We start from the raw sequence: 21267 nt of genomic DNA, 5'->3' as shown, positions 1-21267 counted from the left end.
ATAAGCCCGGGATGCACTGTAGTTAGGTACATACAAAAACCTACAAGATAATCACATAATACATAGTCCCATATGTCCAGATACAATGTTCTGAGAAATCATAATGGCAGCTAACGTGTACATTTACTATTATATATCAGATGCTGCTTTAAGCATTTATCAGCTTGTTGCAATACACTGTAACTATGAACCTTATAGTTCACTACTGTTTATACTAAATGTACTTGCTATCCGTCATAAAATAAAGCCTTGAGCCCTGTCATTGTACAATCCACATGAAATTCTATATAAAGTTACAGAGTTATTCATTAGGTGGATATGAGGCTGAATGACTATAGATATTGTGATGGTATAATAACAAATTAATAAATTTGTCATTAATCAAATCAGACCTACTGATAGTGATTAGAGCTCTTTTTCAGAACTCTCCCATTATTTAGCCTGGAAAATTAAGGTACTTCCACTAAAAGCCATTGGCCATTTAGGCAATAGCTAGAATCCTCACATGTGTCTTTCAGTGTCAAAGGGAATTCAACAGTGTAGTGCAAAACGCTGAAAAACTATGGTTTAACTGATAATGCAATGTGTATTTCAGCACAATTTATTGCTTCTTTTTAACAGTCAACATAAAATTCTTAGTTTATATTGGAATCCCGCTCTCTTAGACATTATGTGGTTAAAAGGCCTAGTATTCAGCAAGTTTAATTTTTCAATAATAATAAATTTAGAGTACTAGCTCTACAGAATTTTTCCTTACTGAGCAATATCATGACTCACAGTTACCTATCAATACTGTAAAGAGACTCATAACAGAAGTTTACTCATAAGGCAGAAATACCTTATTTTGTCTAGAGATTTCTAAATTAAAGAGATATCTATCTTTTACTATCAAGTTTAAGAAAAAAAAATTGTATACTTACAATTTAATTAAGATCACAATTTACTATTAAAAAGCATTTATATATAAGTAACTAAATCCCATTACCTTATAAATATCCAAAAATCCACACTGGTGATCAAATCGGGTATACAGTTCATTCAGCATGCTGATCACTTGCATGGGGGTACACTGGGCACAGATGGCTGTGAAGCCAACAATGTCTGAAAAGAGCATGGTGACATCGTCAAACTTTCTGGCCTGCACTTGCTGCCCTTGCCACAACTGCTGGGCTACATCACCAGGGAAAATAGAATATAGAAGATCCACTGTTTTCTTTTTCTCTTCTTCCAGGGCCTGATGAGTTCTTTCTAAAGTTGCCTTTAATTTATCCATCCTCTTCTTCAAGCCATCTTGGGCCTTTGCCTGCTCGCCAACCAAAATGACGTCTCGGGTAGCATCATGGATGGGGATGTCCGAGAGATGCAGTCCCCGGCCCATGAGTTCATCCAACTTGTCCACACATGGAGAGCCCAAGAATAAAATGGAATTTGATTCCGGGACGTGAATCATTTGTCCTTTGATTTCCATCACCTGCAAGTTTAACATGGAATTTTGATCAGTGCTCTTCACACAGTAGATTCACAGAAATTAATTTATTATCTGATGAAGAGGAAGACCAAGAAATGTTTTATTAGCTATCCTGCCTTTCTGCATTCATACAAGCAAATTTAAATATGATTTACATTCCACGTAAAATTCATGGTTCCAAACAGAAACCTTTGCTTTGTCTCTCACTCGGCCACTTTCTAAAGATAATGATGAAATGAAAAGTGAGATCAATGAGAAATAAAACAAGAAAACATTGCTTTTAAAATGAATTTACACCTGGGTATATCATGAAACTGGTTCATGAGCCAGTTCAAAAACTTTCAACCTGCTTAATAATAAAAGAATTAGAATAAATCTATAAAAAGAACCACATTCAACTGTTATTAAAATAACTCAGAAAATAAAATAAATCAAAATAATTATTTGGCCTCCTATAAGCCATGTTTCCACTGGTTACAGTTGTTTGAACATATAGTAGTATTTGCACTGACTAGATTAATGGACAATTCACTTAGCCTTAAAAATAAAAGTTTAAGCTAGAGATATTAAGCCACTTTTGTCAGAAAGCAGCTATCACTCAATGAGAGTGTTCAAGATAAGCTAAAAACAAACTCCTAAAATCAAGGTAGTACTAAAGTAATTCAGTTAATAAAATAAATAATATGAAGAAGTAGTAACTTAAATCTACTCCTCTTTCCTGTGCTTTTGGACTGGAGAATTTGGGGAATTGATGTTCAATGGAAAACTCAGTGAACACAGGTTTATGTTATCTTAGCTCAGTGCCCTAAGAAACACTCAGAGGGGATGACCATTAGTGGAAAAGGAAGGTGGATTTAAGATATGGCTATCTAAATGTAGTTATTTGGGTTAGAATGAGGTGTCTCAGCACAGCTGGAGAGGAAGGTGGTTGTAATTACCTGGAAAGAACAGCCTAAGTGCTGACCAACCAAGATTGTGCGTGCATCAATTTCATCTTTGTTACTTTCCACTACTACATGGAACATAGAAAATAAATTTATATTTCTTTATTCTTCATAGTAGAAACCAGAAAGGCTAGTTGATGAAACTAGAGACATAGAACAAATATAGGGTGAAACTACAGAGATTTGGATTTCTAAACCTGCAACTATGTTTTACTTCATTACTCTAGCACAAATCATCAAGATATAATATATATAAAGAAATAAAATGAATTTTTGCTTGATATTATAATTTTTTCAAGTAAAATGTTCACTTTGTTTTATGTAAAATTTCTACTAGCATTTGTTATTTCATCCTTTTATACATAATACTCTCATGTATTAATTGAAGTATTTATTGTTTTCTATTTACAAGTACGGCTCTGGGTGATAAGTATAAATAGATAAATTAAGGTCCTCCCCCCTTTCAAAGATATCACCGTATGGGGGTAGGGAGGGAGCCAAATCTATATAGCACAGAGACTAGCATGAAGAGGACATTTTAATTCAAAGTGGGTTCTCAAATGACTGCACGCTATGGTTTGAATATAAAGAAAATAATTGTTCTGAAAAGTATTTGCGGATTATTTTATATACACCTAATTTTCTTTTGGTGGGGAGGGGTGTTGCTAATGATATATACCTTTCCCATTATTGGACTATTAAAGGAATAATAAGGAAGATACTCATAACGCAGAACTTCATAGTAAAAAATTAGTATATTAATTTTTTTCTTAAAATTTAAGGTGAAAGCAAACCTCTGATGTTTATAGACTTAGACTTCTATCTGGGATCATTTCTTCATCCCCTCTCCTTCTTCATAGTTCTAATTATTTTTTTCTTCTTCTCCATCTTGCTTTCTTCTGCATTCTCCTCTTTGTTTTCTGGACTTAAACATTTTTTCAACATTCTCTCTTTATTTGGTCTCTCTTATCACTGGTTTTCCTCATTTTCCTCATTAGTTGTTCCTTCCTCTGTTTCTTTCTCTTTTCTTTCAATGTATCAAACTCAAAACTTCCCATCACAAGTGGGCCTTTTTTCTTTTTTGACTTTGCCTCTATCTTTTATTTTAAGTATGGAATTAGTATATGTGTATATGTATACATATATGTATATGTGTATATGTAATAAATAAGTTACGTTTATCTTTAACTAATAAAGAAGCAGAATTGAATGTTATATTCCTATTGTAAAAATGTAAAACATAAATATACTCTCAATTTACATGTGGCCATCAGCTCCTTTCTTAAAAATATCTAAATTAGCAAAGCCTGAGAGAAAAATAAATAATTGCTTACCTTCTATGCTACAGAAAGACAACTCATGGTAAAAAGCCCAAATATACACAGTAAACAACTTCCTTTTTAAAATATTTTTCATCAGTCAATTTTTTCCTTATTTAATAATTGGGCAAATTCATTTGAAGAATTTGTGTCTCTGTCATTAATGCAGTTTTATTTTAATTGGAAAATGACATAAATTATTCTTCTTGAATTGTTTTTGTTTCATTATAATTATAGATTCAGAAATTCACTGTGATATGCATTTATTAATTTAGCAATGTGCAAAACTATTATCGGAACTACTTTTTTATGTAGCGGAAAAGGATTTGTGTAAAACTGAATTACATGGAAACATCTAAGTTTTTACTGCATCCTAATTATATTAAAGTTTTAATTAAATAGTATAAGGCATGAGAAAAATAAACTGTCTTTATCAGATTTCAGAAACTGGTAAGCATAATAAAGGGGACTATTTGACTCTGGGCAAAGGATCAAAAATCATCCTATATCAAAGCTTGGTTGTCAAGTTCTGTTAAAACTACCTGTGTTGTTTCTATTTTTATGCACAGGTATCTCTACGAGAATATTTGTGACACTATAATCAAAAATTAATTGAAAATTAAGTATGTACAAGTTATATAATTGTATACTACACATTCTTATATTTTTGCATGTTCTGAACATGGACTAACCCATGCTCTCATGGAGATTCAAGTTTTATAAAATAATCATTTGTAGCAGTGTTACTTAATGGTTAGGAAAGAAGGATTTAGAAGAAGTCAGACATAGATTTGAATTCTAGCTTTCCTGACATTTAAGTGCACAAACTTACCGAAGTTCAATTATTTGTTCTTTCAAAGCCTCAGTTTCTTTATCTATGACATGGAGATGATGATATTAATGAGGATGGTGTCTGTTGGTAACAATCCATCTGTTGAGTATTTGCTATTAGCTAAATACTATGCTGTACACATAATTTATATTTTGTTACTAAATTTTATTTTATGCTAGCTATTACTACCTTCATTTTTAGATGAGATTTTGGGAGGTTAAGAGACTTACTAATAATACACAGCTAATAAATAGCAGAGTCAGCATTGAAACCCAAGTTGGATTGGCTCCATATGACATGCTCTTAACCACTGAGGAAGCATGATGAATAAGAATTTTTTGCGGGGGTGGAAAATGACAATTCTAAATATGAATCAATGTCATGTCAAAATAACCTTAATGAGATGTTCACAACAGGTAGTTTAAAGAGAGAGAAGTTGTTGCTATTAGTGTAGATGAAATTGCTACCTGCTTGCCTATCTACTTATATTCAGAGCAGTAAAACAGTCACTTCTAGATGTGATTTCAGATCTTTCAATTCTCTGGAATATAATATTTGAAAGCATAAACAAAATGATACATCCCTAGTTTCCAGAAGGGTTTTTGTTTTCACAGAGTAACATTTGATTTTGACAAATTAGCTCCAAAAAAAAAAAAAAAAAGTAGGCGATGACAAGTGCCAAGCTTGAGAAACTTCTATATCCTCACAGCCCAGATTTTCCCCCTCACAAGCCCCTTCTTAAGCTCTCACATGGCTGGAGCCACCTGCAAGAAGGATCTACCATAATAAGCACCCAGCCAGGAAGTGCTCTTTACCCACATAAGGGGGAGAAAAAACCTCCTCCTTCACGTAAAGGCACCAGGATACCTAGCCTTGGGGAGTTAGTTCTGTCCCCTCAAACAGCATTAACAAGGACTAGTGGAAGCCCAAGAGGTATAACATAAACATGAAAACAGCATCAAAGAAATTCTAAAAATTACCTTGTCTTTGCACCTACAGTCTACAAAAGTAGGCCAGGACCTGTGCGTCAAATATAAACAGAGTGGCTTCGTGTTAAAATAAAAAAATGAAATAAGGTCTAGTGACTTTTAACATAATAGCCAAACTGTCCAGAATATAATAGGAAGACAATCATCATAATGGAACCAGGAAAATCATATCTTGAATGAGAAAAGGCAATCAACTGATGCCAGCACTGAAATCAATCAGATATTGAAATTATACATCAAGAATTTTTTAAAAGACATTACAAAACATTTTAACAAGCAATTATAGATTCTTTTGAGAATAATAAAAATTAGAAAATCTTAGTAAAACAATAGAAGATATAAAAATAATCAAATGGAACTTATAAAACTGAAAAATACAACAAAAATAGAAAATTTAATGAATGGGATCAAAAATAGAGTGGCGGTGATAGAGAATAGAATCAGTGAACTTGAGGATAGTTCAATAGAATTTGATCTGAACAGAGAGAGAAAATAGGCTGGAAAAAAAGAGGCCTGTAAGACAATAACAAAAAACGCAACATTTATATCACGGGAGTTAAAGCATTTGAAGAAAAAATGGCTGAAAATGTCTCAAATGTGATGAAAGGTATAAACTCACAGATTCAGCAAGCTGTATGAACCTCAAGTAGGATAAAGTCAAAGAAATTCAGTTCAAGCTACATCATAATTAAACATTTAAGACTAATTTTGAAGAAAATATCTTGAAAATAGCCAGAGAGAAATGATTCATTACCTATAGAGAACACTAATTTGAATGACAATAGATTTCTCATCTGAAATTATGGAGGCCTAAGAAAGCAGCACATTTTTTAAATATCAAAGGGAAAAAAGTGTCAAATGTAAATTCTATATTGGGAAAACTATCTTTCAAGAACAAAGGGGAAATAAAGACATTTGCATACAAAAGAAAACAATCTTTGTTCCAGTAGACCAATCTTTAAAGAATGGCTAAAGAAAAGATCTTCAAACAGAAAGAAAATAAGAGGAGTCTTAGAGTATTAGGGAAGAAAGAAGAACAGAAAGACTAGAAATATGAGCAAACACAATAGATTATCCTTCTCCTCATGAGTTGTCTAAAACTTACTTGATGTTTGAAACAAAAATTATAATACCATCTGACACTCACCATAAGTATTTTTATAAGAGAGCAGAGAGAGATTACACACACACACACACACACACACACACACACACACACACACGACAATGTGAAGACAGACTGAAGTGATGTAACCATAGCCAAGAATACCATGGCATGCCGGCAGCCATCAGAAGCTAGAAGAGCCAAGTGACAGATTCCGTCCCAGGTTCTCAGGAGACAGCATAACCCTAGCATCTTCGATTTCAGATTCTAACCACCATGACTGTGAAAGTATAAATTTATGATATTTACACTATGAAGTTTGTGGTAATTCGTTACAGTAGCCACAGGAAACTAATAAAGGTTGGAACAACAGAATTAACAAATAGGATCTAACACATGTAAGATATCTACCCAACAATACCAGAATACACACTTTTTTCAAGAGCACATGGAATATACACTAAGACAGACTGTATCCTGGACCACATAAAAAAGCACTACAACAAATTTTTAAAATTAAAATTATATAGACAATGTTCTCTGATGACATGGAACAAAACTAAAAATCAATAACCATAAGACATATTCATAACAGTAAAAAAAAAACAAAATAAGAGATGTATTTCAATGGACGAATGATTAAACCAAATGTGGAATATTACTCAGCAATATAAAAAAATATTCAATTGACACAGGCAACATTTTAGCTGAATCTGCACGTAATTATACTGAGTGAAAAACTGCTCAGTATAAGAGTTTGTTTTCCTTGTTTACTTATTTTTATCATTTAATTGTTTGTGTTTTGATTCTTAAAATATAATTATCCAAAGAAATAAGATGTTTTGAAACAAAATCAATTTTCTCCCAGAGGGCTATTGACTTTTTAAATTTTCAACCTAATTTCTGCACTTACTATAGCCACAGTTTTAAAAATTTGTAAAAAATGTTTTTATTTTCCCTGAAAAGAATTTTTCATTAACTATTCTTATTTAGAGGCAATGTAAAAATTCTTAAGTCAAGTATACTAAATATATAATTTGAGAGAAATTAAAAATCAGTCATTCATTTATTTATACATTTGTTTTATAGATATTTACTTAATATCTATGATCTGTCACTTTGCTAAGCACTTTAAACATGCAGGAATTTATGTGGAACATCTCTTCTTTTTTTTTCTAAATTGAACAGTAAATTCAATAGCAAAGTATATATGTACCTAGTGTAATATTAACATCTGAGGCTAATTATGCTATTATTTATTCTATAGATTGAAATGCTGCCTTTCTGAGATGAGATGCAATAAAATTCATATTGTTTATTGCTTAAATCAGCAAAAGAAAGAAAAATATAACCCATCAGAGATTTTATCATTCTGTGCTTGCTTTATTTCCTCTTGTTTGTATTTAATTTCATTGCTATTCTTTAAATCTCAAAATCCATTCTGTTGAATTCTGGTTTGATAGACAACCCAGGAAACCACGTAACCAAGTCTATTTAATGTTCCATGATTAGATGCCACTTTTTAAATCACAGCAGGATTCATATTATATTTAAAGAAAATAGGTTCATGCTTTATAGCTGAAAAAGTACATCACAAATGTTTTGGCATTCCACTGTGCAAATTTTCCAAATGTGAAATGCTTATGTTTTGCTTTTATATTCTTTATTCATTTTTTTATTTAACCAGCACTACATTTCACACTACATGAGGAATATTAAATGGATGTGTAATTTTTAATACTTTGCATACAAAAACTGCCTTTTCCCCAAAGTCTGCAAAGGAATTTTATGTTTTATCACAATCAGTAAATCACACACATTAAAGAAATAGCACTCAAAGTCTTCCTTGCTTCAACACTTGCAGCTAGCCTTCACCTCTGTGGCACCTTTGTCACCACACTGTCACTCGAGCATCCCATGGGAGATTTTGGTTATATTTCTATAACATCTAGTTTATAAAACTACTCTTCAAAAAGCTATACTAAAATTTTGGAACCACCACTAAAATGTTCTGCAAAGATAGGTAATTCTACACTTTTTTCAAGGAAATATTACAAAAATGATTCTGCAGAAAGCACTAACACGTAGTTATATAAGGTTAAATAAAGCCTCCTCATAGAACAGAGAGCCATTTTAATGCGCAAAATATCTTGGCCGCTCTGCATCAGCCAATTGAACATGATAATATTCTGATAAGACCTAAAACAACAACAAAAAAACCCCACCTCCAATTATATGTTATTTGTGTGTGTGTGTGTGTGTGTGTGTGTGTGTATGCACTTATGTTAAAATATTTGTTTTCCCATACCTCATTTCATTCCTGTGAATCAGGAGCAGGGTGGAAGATCAGGGGTGGGTATTAATATATTGTCTAATAATAAAAACAGTGATCTTGCATCGTGACTTAAAAGAAATTAACTAGAGTCTGTGCTTAAACTTAGGTTGGCGAAGCCTACTGTTACATACTGAAGAAGCCTGGCTGTTTAATAAGCAGAATTAAAGGTAGTAGGGTGCAGAAGAAATTTTCTATGAAATAATAGGGCAGTTGCTTAGCCCAGGGCATATACCATGGCTAAAGAAATATGGAGAGCTACAAAATCTCATTTTTATGTAGGAGATTGAATTTTTCAAAGATCTATTATTCAATAGATCTTTCTGTGATAATGAACATATGTTTCATATGACTGAAGAAATTTTCAATTTTATTTGATTTTGATTAATTTAAATTAAAATGCATATAGCCAAATGTGGTTTCTGGTTACTGTATTAGACAGCATATCTCTGAAGTAAAATTTATGGCTCCAATATTCAATCCATCTGGGTATTATTTTTCATCTGTTTGTAGTTAAGAAATGAAGTAACATTTGGGTCACATGGATATATTTTTTGTTCTTAATAATGTGAAGAGAAGGTTTGAGAAAAAATTATGTATAGGAACTTCACTCAGTACTAAAGATAGAGTTGAGTTTAAGACAGTCATGGTCTCTGCCCTCTTGGAGTTTATATTCTAATAGAGGATAAATATATACATTATTATATTATGGAGAGTTGAAGGACTCTCTTGTTGTATAATAAATTGACCCTGATAAAAATATTTTTGAAGCACTGGTGATGTCTTAAGAGGTAAGAGAGGTTTCCAAGGACACTCCTACATACACATACCAGGAAAAGGAACAACCAAATCAAAACAAAACAAACAAATAAATAAAAACTGAACCTTGACCTAGAGCCCTGATGGGGCAGAGAAAAGCCAGGTTGCCCTAAGAGCCATGTGGAGAGAACACTGCTATCTGAATTCTGAGACATGAGACAGCTGTAAGGTTAAGGAGCCTAAGTTGGAGATTCTTGAACTAATGATCCCCCTCAAAGAAGGCTGGAGTGGTCCTTGCTCACTGGCACCTAAAACTTCTCTAACTTACGCTCTTGAGATTCTCAATATGATTAAGGTCAAGCAAAGAAACAATGAACACAAGATTTAGATCTCTAAAACCTAGACATTAGGATTGTCAGGTTCAGAATATAGACAACAAGCACCAAGAGACTATAAGGAATGAGCAGGCATTAACAACTTGGAATATATCATAATGGGAATGATTACAGTATTTACCTCAAACAGCTGTAATGGTATGAATATAAATAAGCCTGTATACCATGTCGAGCACAATACATGGCACAAGTTAGCCTTCGACAGCTGTAAGCTAATCTCATTATAGATTCTGAACCTACCTCAAATCTCCTGAAACGGAACCCCCTGTTGTTGGGCTCAGAAATTGATTTTTTTACAAGACCTAACATATGATTCTGAAAATTGGTTAGGCATGAGAATTATTGTTTCATATATTTTGCCCAGTCCGCCCATTTCAGAAGCATAGATGAAGAAAATGAGGCATGGGCAGGTGAGACAAACTGGATAGGTTGCAAGGCAAGTTGGTAAAAGGGCAAGGACCTGAGCCACACCCCTCATTATATTCAGCCCTGCTGTAGACGTTTCATTGTCAGAAAATATGTTTGAATAAAGTAAAGAGTAGAATGTGAAGTTCAGTGATGGCTCAGAGCTAGGACATAAATGAGTCCATCAAAGAGCCTACAAATATATTAATTAAAGGTGAATAATTAGCACACTACTGTATTTGATGAGAAGAATTATGTTTTATTTGTTATCCAATTCAGAAATTTTAATTTTTGGAAGTATCCTTAATATTTGCCAAAGGACTGCTTGACAAAAAAATCTATTTATGACCCAATATTATCTCCAAATTATCCCTTGGATTTGTACAGTATGTAGAATTTTCAGAATGTTTCCACAGACATTGCTGCATTTTGCCTTCCCAATGTTGTAAGAAGCACAAAATCGGGGTTATTGTAATTGAAAAATCTCATACCAGGGAGGGTTGAGTGAGTTTCCAGAGATCACACAGTTGATAAGTTAGGAAGCCCTAACTGGTGCCTGGACAGCCTAGTGTAGTGTTCTTCCCATTCATATTGTGGAAGGATGAAAGGAGTGAGAACTCTGAAACTGATCTGAGTTGAAAGCCTAGTCCCACCACTTGGCTGGCTGAGTAACCATAGACCTGTCAGGGCCTTAACGATCTCATCTGTAAGACTGTGATAATAACAATTCTAACAAAGTAGTGTTAGGATAAAGTTTAGATTAGATAATACTTACAAAAGTCTAGTCTAGTACCCACATATGCATGCACTCAATAATTACTACTAATTATTATTATTATTATTGATATTAAGCATTGTGACAATGATAATGATAGTTTGGCTGGTGCTAGAGACACTACAAATAGGAAATAATAATAATGCAATTATGTTGAAGAAATTATGATGATATTACATTTAATGAAGCTATAGGCATGGAATATGGGATAAAAATACATCTCTTTATTCACAGCAGCATTTTCAGTAATGGTGAAAACTGGAAACAACTTAAATTTCTATAAATGGACTTCTACTTAAATGAGTTATTTTCCATCAATTAAAAAAATTGAATAAATTTAAATACAAAGTGTTATAATAATTAAAACATCACAACGAAAGCTGATTTGCACAAGCAAAATAGCTTAGATACACATCAATAAAATTTGTCTTAATAAACATTCCCATGAATATGAACAACGTGTAATAATTTCTTGTCAAGATAATAGCATTTAACTAAACAAACATGCTTGAAGGCTGTTAATTATAGTGAAAAGATAGGAGTTATTGGGATATGGCAAGGGAAATGTTCCAAGATGAGTGAAGAAAAGTTCAGAGGCTCAGAGAGAAAAGGGAGCACAATACATTTAGGGTACTGAAGAAGGACCACTCTGATTACAGCAGAGAGCAAAAGGGGACTGACCAGCATTTATTTAGTCAGGGCAAGGACACATGACCGAGTTATGACCACTGAAATGTGAGCTTAGCCCGTATGATTCTCCAGTCTTTGTACTCTTCTTCTGCAACCATACAGGCCATGTGTCAAAGATAGTGGCATCAGAAGAAGTAGTCTAGGTTCTGAAGTCTCACTTATAAAGGGAAATTCAGAGAGACACCTAACCTCCCTCAGACTCATGATGTAAGCAAGAAACAAATATTCACTTTGTTAAGAGCCCTGGATTTAAAGATTGTTACAGCAGCTAAATTTATTTACCTTGAATAAATACACCATGTCTTAGTAAAAGATCACTTTCACTCATCTCCATCATACACTTGAGAAGTGGCCTAGACCAACACCTCCATGCTAGAACCCTGGTGAAAAGAATCCATCACAATTCTTTCCCATCCAACGTGATTATATTCACTTTCATCCTAATTAATATAATTCCCATTTTAGGTTCTATGCCATCAGTGAATTAAAGGAAGAGTTCTGAGATTAAGATATAGTTCAATCTATAAGGCTGAATCTAAAGTTTTGTTTAAAGGACTAATATTTGGTTAGTTATGCTTCTCTAACATGAATCATCATGAATTATAGCTTGATATAATGTTTTTATTTCTTTGAAACTAGATTACAGTAAGATGGTGCCAAAGCCTTTCAAGTATACTGTAAATAATTTAAGTAGTTTCTTAGATCTAAATGTTCACAAGCAGTGTATAAATTAATATATTATTTGGAGGATATCGAAGGGATATTCCCTCAAAATATAAACCCCTAGTCAAACTATGGGTTAGAGACTTTATATCTTTTTGACGTTTATTTTTTAAATTTAAATTTATTTTTTGATTTAATTTTACGGTGACTCAGTTAGTGAGAGCAAGGGTAGGAATGGAGACAGAAAAAAGTTAAGTGAGGCGTCCAAAGAAACATGGAGGCAGGACTAGAACACAGGTGTTCTCATCTTGGGCATGTCCTTTTCCTGCATCTTTCACTATCACCAAAAAAAGAACTTTAAAACTTGCACATATGTACACGTGTTATAGGAAACCCTCAGGAAAATCTCCTGTATAAAGTCCAAGAATATCTTCACTGCCGTGTAAGGTGTGTTTGAATGTTTTCCTTCTCTTGGGAAGAGGAAGTAGATGGCATGACCAAATTTTCACTCCACATCTTTAAAATGGGAATAATAAACGAACTTATATAACGGGGTTGCTATTTGGATACATATTGGTTAATATTTACAAAGAACTTAGAATACTCACTGGCATATAAGAAACATTATATATGTTAAATAAAACCTGCCTGCCTGGCTTATCGTATGTTATAAGTACTTTTAGAACCTTTTAGCTCATCACCTACTATCATCCTATGTGATTTTAAGCTTCGATTACAATGAATTACAGATGTATTAGTTTGTCAGGGCTACTGTCACAAAGTAGCACAAATTGCATGGCTTGAACAACAGAAATTTATCATCTCACAGTTGTAGAAGCCTGAAGTCCAAGATCAAGATGTCAGTGGAGCCGTACTCCCTCTGAATGCCTCTCTCCTAGTTTCTGGTAGTTTCTCACCTTGTACAGCACAACTTCGTATGGTGTTGTCCTTATGTACATGTCTGTCTCTGTGTCCAAATTTCCCCCTCTTTTTTTTTCCATAAGAACACAGTCACTGGAGTAAGGATGCTAATGATCTCATTTTAACTTAATTCTGCAAAGACCCTTTCTCCCAATAAGGTCATATTCTGAGATACCGGAGATTAGGATGCTGACACACTTTTGGGGAGGACACAATTCAGCACATAATACCAGCTTTCCTAAACAACCTGTTCACCTGATTATGGCAGTGACATATTAGCTCTGACTCCAAGGTTCATTAGTAAAATGCTCAGAAGCAGTGAATCTATCTGCCCATCTAATACTGTAACTCCTGCCATACTTTATTTTTCTTCCAAGGTTTATTTTTGTCCCTAGCACTATCATATCATTTATTTTACTACTTTCCCCTTTTTACGTCTTGATCATAGGATGCAAGATCTGTAAGTGTAGACATTTCCATTTGTTCCTTGCTGTGTTTTCTACCATGAAGAATGGCACATGCCATGTAGTATACACTCTATAAATATTACCATTAAATAAATCTATATGAAAGTAATCATGCATAAATGTATAAAGACTAATGAAAGACTAGACAAGTGGCATTTATTGTCTTACTTCAGGTCTTTAATATCTTAAAGGACCAACTCTCTCTTTCTTCTTCCTTTAAACACACTAAAACATATTAGAATAAAGAAAATAGAAGTTTTTTAAAGCCCTAAGCAGTAGTAGTTTCCTGCTAGCCCAATTTATCTGTAAAACAGGAATATTTTAAACAACTTATTAATACAATATTTTAGGTTGTATCCAAACAGCACAAAGTAGCAAGAATCAGTATAGATAACTAAATTGAACAAATCAGATGCCAAATTAGTGTTCATTTGTTCTACAATATTCCAGTTTGTCTCATCTATATTGGCAAAACTATTTTGATTATTCCTCTATGGTCGTTGTGCTACAGACAATATCCTATCATTCAGCTTCAAGTAGTTGGCCAATTTAGAGACTCTAAAAGAACCTCCTGAAAGGCAAAAAAGAAAAAGTAGATCCTGCATAAAACATAATTTTTTTAACATTGCTGACCTGGAATTAAGTGAAGCAAATATCCACGGAGCCGAAGCAAAAATACTGAGCTCAAATTTTATATATGAGCTATAGGTGTACATTTAAAATGGTGTAGCTTGAGGGTAAGTGCCGATATCAGCACTGAGGTCTGGAGACTTAGTTTTATATTAGCAGTAAGGAAGGGGAGCTGAACCTGAGGTGTCTGGATTATACCTGAGAGCCTGGAAGGAGTTAAGGTGGTCTCAGGTCTGCAACGCTGCCAGGATCTCTGTGGAAACACATGAACCTTCTCTTACATGGAATACACAATTCAGGCTCCAAAATTTTCCTCAGAATAAAATAATATCGAAATAAGACAACAATGTATAATCACAAAATGTACAGGGAAACTAACCACCAGAAATGAGAGTCAGAAAAAAATAATAATAAATAGATTTAGATCACCAAAGACATCAGATACTGGAGCCTCAGATTCAGCATACAAAATATGAATGAAATGTTTAAAGAAATAAAGGGTGGCATCACAAAAATGTAAACAATGTTGTAGAATCAAAACTGACTTAGGGAGGTTTAAGAACGAAGAAAATAGAGTCTTTATAAATGAAAAATGTAATGGCTGAAATTTAAATGAAATGAAAGAACAGATGGGTTAAACAGAGTATTAGATGCCACCAAAGAAAACTGATGAACTAGAACTGGTAGATCTGAAAACACTCTAAAATGTCTGAGAGAGATAAAAAGGTGGAAAATATGGCATAGAGATCAAGTAATATAAAAGACAGAATGTGAAAGTCTAACTTAAGTCTAACCAGAAGACCTGAAGGAGAAAAAAGAGAAAATGAAGGAAAAGTGATATCTGAAGCAGTAATGACTGAATCTTCCTGAATGAACGAAAAATATGAACCAACATGATCATGCGCCACAACCACCAAGAAATATAAATAAGAAGAAATCCAGAACTAGACATTTGTAGTAATGTGCAAAATGCCAACTTTGGCAAAGATCATGAGTAAACAGAGAGAAAAGATCACATACAAATGACACACTGACAGTAGATAGCCGGAATAGAAGTCAGAGACAGTATTTTCAATGGGTTGAGAAATAAATAACTGTCATTCTAGAATGGTGCACTTGGAAAAGTTATATTTAAAAATGCTAATGAGATAAACAGAAACACAGAGAGTTTACTACCAGAAAAATAACATAAAAATAACTTCTAAAAAATGAATTACTGAAAAAAGAAAAGCAAAATGAACCCAGAAGGATAACCTAGGATGGATAAACAGATGGTGAACAAAGAAAAATGTAGGTAAATTTAAACAAATATTGTCTATTAAATATTAATAACAATTGTTATATACCACTTTATAGGCTTTCTAGATGATTTTTTTAACTTGATAAGTTTAAGAAACAGCATTGTAATTGAAAAAGTTTTATAAACCATATAGAGGTTTAAAAAAGTAAATTATTATGAATGAGAAGAATTTAGTGAAAAGCTAGTACATGTGAATTTATAGTCACTTCTATATTGCAATTCTTCCCTTGGTATAAAATAAATAGTAAATAAGTAAATAAATAAACAATCTCCAGAGCATTATTAGTTTTTTCCTGAGAAGTGTTGCCTTTGTTATTTCTGTTGAATAATAGTTTTGAATCATTTGCCTGTTGAAGAATATGCAGTCCAGTTACCATTCCAAGCCTTCTCAAGATTCACTCTTATTCACACTTTGCATCCTCCTTTACCTTATGCTCCTGCCAAAACTCTATTCTGAGCATATATTCTATGCTAATACTTTCTTCACAGATAGAAATATACTTTTCTCCAGTCCCACCATGGTTGTGTCACCATTCCGAGAGATGCTTTCCAAATACCACTTCCTTTAGGGAATCATGTCTAACCTCCAACCCTACATTCACAAGTGGAAATAATCTCTCTCACCCCAGAAGGAGCATGCCTTTGCTCAAGCCTCTCTTTTAGAACTTAGCGCATTCTCTCTTGTGATATCTTTTCACATCTTACCTCCCTACTAGACTCTAAGCTCCTTAAACAAAATCTGTTTGAGTCAGCGTTAAAAATAGAGCCTTAGCATAGGACCTTACATACAGTAGGGTTTCAATAATTATTTGTAAAATTCATAAATGCAGGAATGAATAAATGAATAAATGAAATGGAAAACATCTCGGAAACAAGTAAAAGTTCAAGGACAATTTGAGAGGGATCGATCACTTGCAAACTATATAGATTTTGTATATACATTCATAATTATATATGCATATCTATACTTAACTAATAACTAATGGACCAAAAAGAGTCCACCTTATAAGCAACGCAAGAACAAGAACAATTGGTGTAAATATATTAAAGACTATGTATTAGAGAAATCCCACATTTAGCAAGACCAGAGCCTATTATATACAAATTTTCCTGTTCTTTCATGATTTGAAAAGTATCTCCTTTAAAATCATTTAAAATGAGCCACCAAATCCATAAACCCTGAAAACAAGACTTTGTAAGTTTCAAGAAAAAATCATTCTTTCAATCATTTTTATTCATGTGTAGATTCACAGGTCTGAGAAATAACATGTTACCTCTCATCTGCACCAACAATGACAGTATCGGCATTGGAAGAAATAAAGTGTCATTGATTATACTCTACATTTTTTTTGTGTTAGTATCCATCGGGTTGATTGTAGTGGTGAAAAAAGAATACATTTGGAAAAAATAATAATATAGAGAAACAGATGATTGGCAGGCTCCCCAACACTTTTGACAGTGTTCTTATGATGGCTTTTTTACAATAAATATTTATATGAAATGATGGTGTCTGCACAGATGATTCTAGCTCAAGAAGGATGCTGCATGTCCTTTTTTTCACTTTGCTAGCATTCAGAGAAATGCATATTGGTCATGAGTTACCTGTTCTAGAAGGCAAAATGACTGCATTGTCATAGAAGTATCAATTGGCCGAGACAGTAAAGAAGGAACCTGAAGGTAAGTGCTATTACTGATAGATTTAATAATTTTCAGCAATAAGCATTATACACATGCACACACAACCATTGTATTTGCTTCCTATTTGTCAACATTATTCTATGACACTTTTTCATCTTACTTTTGGCAATAATCAATTAAACATGATTTTATCTTTATATAATTAGTAATAAAGGATGTTGTTATAAATTTCCTTTTAAAAGATGTCATTATATTCATGTATAGCAAAATATGACAGAAAATTCAGATCAATTCAGCTTTTTTTCTGTATTAGAGGAAATAATTAAAATAAGGAAAGTGTCAAGAAAAATGCCTTTCTGTGCTTATTTATCAGAAAAACACTAGAAGTAGACAATAAACTAAAGGTTTAGCTGAAATGATAATAATAGAAACTCAAATATTTTATATTCATATCATTAGTCAAAATAGTTCAATAGCTTCACATGGCTTTACTGTAAAGACCAAACACCATGTTTCCTTTGGATTCTCCTCCAGTTATGACAGATTTCTTTCAGGTTCTTTTATCTCTGGGCCTTCTGAATACATGATCTGATTTTGCTGAAGCCTCCAGCACCCACATATATACATGTCCTGACTTCCACTGCTCCCTTCAACTGCCCTTCACCATGACTACCCTCCATTACCTGGCTGACTTCCTATTTACATTTCAGATCTCAAATGCCTCAAGGAGGCTTCTTTTGGTTCCCAAATCTAAGTAGGGTATATCTATTATAAATTCCCAAAGAATCTATATTTTCCTTTTCATTAGACTTGAACTATCACTAATATCTATCTTTCCAACAAAATTATAAATTCTATGTTAACAGGGACCATATCATTTTGAATTATTTTTGTGAATTTTAGCCCCACAGATATTGTCTGATACATATAGCAGGTACTTACTAAATATTAGGTGAATGAATGCCATTGAACAAATCATTCCATTTCATATGTATATTCTAGATGTATTTTATATTTTCACTTTTAACCTATTTCATAACTCCCAGATTCCCAGATGATGGGGACTGTGATTTATATTTGAGTGTCCTTAATAGTACCTACCACATAGTATGTGTTAAATAAATACAGATTAGCATCATTTTATTGTCTAAAATTTTCACAGCTGAAGAAAGAATAAAAATATCTCTCCAAAGTACACATGTTATATCTCACTGTTCCTTAGGAAATTCTTGATGTTTAACATAGATTCATACATATATAGAAATACACAAGTACATAAACATATATGCAAAACAAATAAAACAAAAATACCTTTCTGTTAACATTTTACTTTATTGCCTAAGTACAAATCTAATCACCTTATTTACTGTGTTTGATAGTCTGAGTTTGCTCCCCAGAATCACTTTCTAACCTTCTGTGTACTGTTCTGTGCCCCAAGAGGATGAAGTGTACAGACTATGTCGATCGGCTCCTTTGCTCTCTGGTTTACAGTTGGGTTTGGCCAATGGGAGTCATTGGCAGATGATCAGAGCAGGAGAGGAGAAAACGTGTGGTTTATCTATTCTGGTTTATATCACGCTGATCTGTGGTTTGCAGTGGTTGTGTCCTTTCGCCCAAGGCAAGAGCTCCTGTAGTTGGCTCTTCTCACAGTTAAATCTCTCTTCAGGTACCATTCCTCTCCTTGCTTCATCAAGATTAGGAATGTTAATGGTTCCCACCATCGCTAATCCCTGGATACTTCACCATCCCTTATTGGTACTCTTAACCCTGCCCACAAGTCTGTAATTACTGCTTCTATTTAAATAGTCTCTTCAATTATCTCTGTCGTATATACCATCAAGTTCCTTCCAAGCCCTTCGTTGATACACTAACATACATAAAGATCATCATACAGTCTCCACTTTGAGTAATGTTGCATAGTAGACAGGGCATTGCACTGTCTGTGAAATAAAATAAAGTAAAACCCCTCCATTCTTGATTCCAGGGCTATAAAAATGGCATTGCTGCCACTACTTCTTGTTCTTGCCATTGAGCTTTCAGCTGGGTGTTGGTCAGTATGGTGTGTCACAGAAAAAAAAATACCATTAATTCCTGTGGGTTTACTAGATCAGTAGTTAGCTTTCAAATGGAGTCTCATAAATCTCTAGAGCAGGGCTTTTGAAACTTTACTGAAAACGTATCACTGGGGGATATTCTAGAATGCACATTCGGATTCAGTGGGTGCCACTGGGGCTTACAGTTCTCTATTTCAAACTAGCTCCTGAGATTCTACATCTCTAACCAGCTGATGATGCTGGTTCTAGGTCAAACTTTGAGTATTAGGGCCCTTGGATATCTATGGCAATGCCTCCAAGTTGGTCTCAGAAGTATGGGAAGGCTGAGAGGATGAACTTCTCCCCTGCATCATTACTTTAATCTGTCTTATATATTATGGTTCCAAGTAAGATTTAATTCCAGACAGAAACATGGTTTTATTTCTTTGAACATTTATACACTACTAAAATACTAGCCTAATGCTTACTTTTCAAGTGAGGTCAATAGGTAAGATGATTTACCCAAAGTCATATCTAGTTCCTGACTGGGACACTAGAATCTAGGTCTCCTGCACTATAGCCAGTTATTGTTACCACTTTACTACCTTTGAATTTTTTGTTCTCCCTTCTCTTCTTCTGAGCTCTATTTTTGAATGACACATTACTTTGAAAATTGTGATAAAAATCTATATATTTTCACATAAGTTGTTGAGTCCTAGCACTATGAGGCCCATCTTAGGGCACCTGGAGCTTTCCAGGGAATGGGGTGTAACACTGGGCCCCCATGTTGTAATCTTGTTGGAGGGCACTCTTAAAGTAACTATCTTCTTATAAAGACAGACATTTTCCTAAGTAATGTTTTCAAATGCAAAGAAAAAAATAGTTTCAAATTTGGCCGATATTACCTTTCCTCTGTATTCTGAAATCTGTGGACATACATATTTTTAGCCTCTGGACCCCACACTGTCTGCCATTCTGCTTATCTGCGTCTCTAAAACGCACTTTTCTAAGAATGTAATACAGGAACAAAAAACATTCAAAGAATTTTTTTCCCATCTTTTTACATAATGTATATATTTTTACATTAGGAGCTATACAAAACCCAAGAAACATTTATTACCAGACAAATGCAACAGTTTAGATTGTCAATATTTACTCATATTCATCTTGAATTTGGCTATGCTCACTGAATATAAAAATTGAAACCTTATTCTGATCTGAAGCCCTGACATGGTTGCTTCACTTTTCCTCTGGTGACTCATTGCTCTTAAATGCTATTCCTTCAAAATATTTACATTATGTTTCTTGTATCTCATAACCAGTAAGCTTGAAATTCACTTTTTAAATGTGTGGCTAAAGCAAAAACATGAAAACCAAGCACGGACCTTTTTGCTCTTTTATAATATTATTGCTGTGTATCAGGACATACATTCAATAAACTATGCTTTTTTAATATCTTGCCACCCAGCAAAGAGTATAATTTCCTTCTACAAATGAGCCCGTTTCACAGCTTAGAGTTAAAGGACTTGTGCAACAAATAACAAGCTTCAGAACATTATCAAGAATAGTACTTTACTCTAAATAATAAAATCATGGAACTAC

At 33.6% G+C, this 21267-nt stretch overlaps 1 protein-coding gene across 1 annotated transcript in view; it reads right to left on the bottom strand.

Annotated features, from left to right (window-relative positions):
• Positions 1-21267, bottom strand: part of GUCY1A2 (guanylate cyclase 1 soluble subunit alpha 2) — a 239212-nt gene that overhangs the window by 95069 nt on the left and 122876 nt on the right. The window contains exon 6 of the mRNA XM_036221560.1: positions 986-1471. Coding sequence (XP_036077453.1) covers positions 986-1471 — 486 coding nt within the window. The remainder of the gene's footprint in view (positions 1-985; positions 1472-21267) is intronic.

The sequence above is a fragment of the Rousettus aegyptiacus genome, unplaced genomic scaffold, assembly GCF_014176215.1.
Source record: "Rousettus aegyptiacus isolate mRouAeg1 unplaced genomic scaffold, mRouAeg1.p scaffold_m13_p_5, whole genome shotgun sequence".
NCBI lineage: Eukaryota > Metazoa > Chordata > Mammalia > Chiroptera > Pteropodidae > Rousettus > Rousettus aegyptiacus.
Note: the sequence above shows the minus strand (reverse complement) of the source record. Positions and strands in the feature narration are given on the sequence as shown.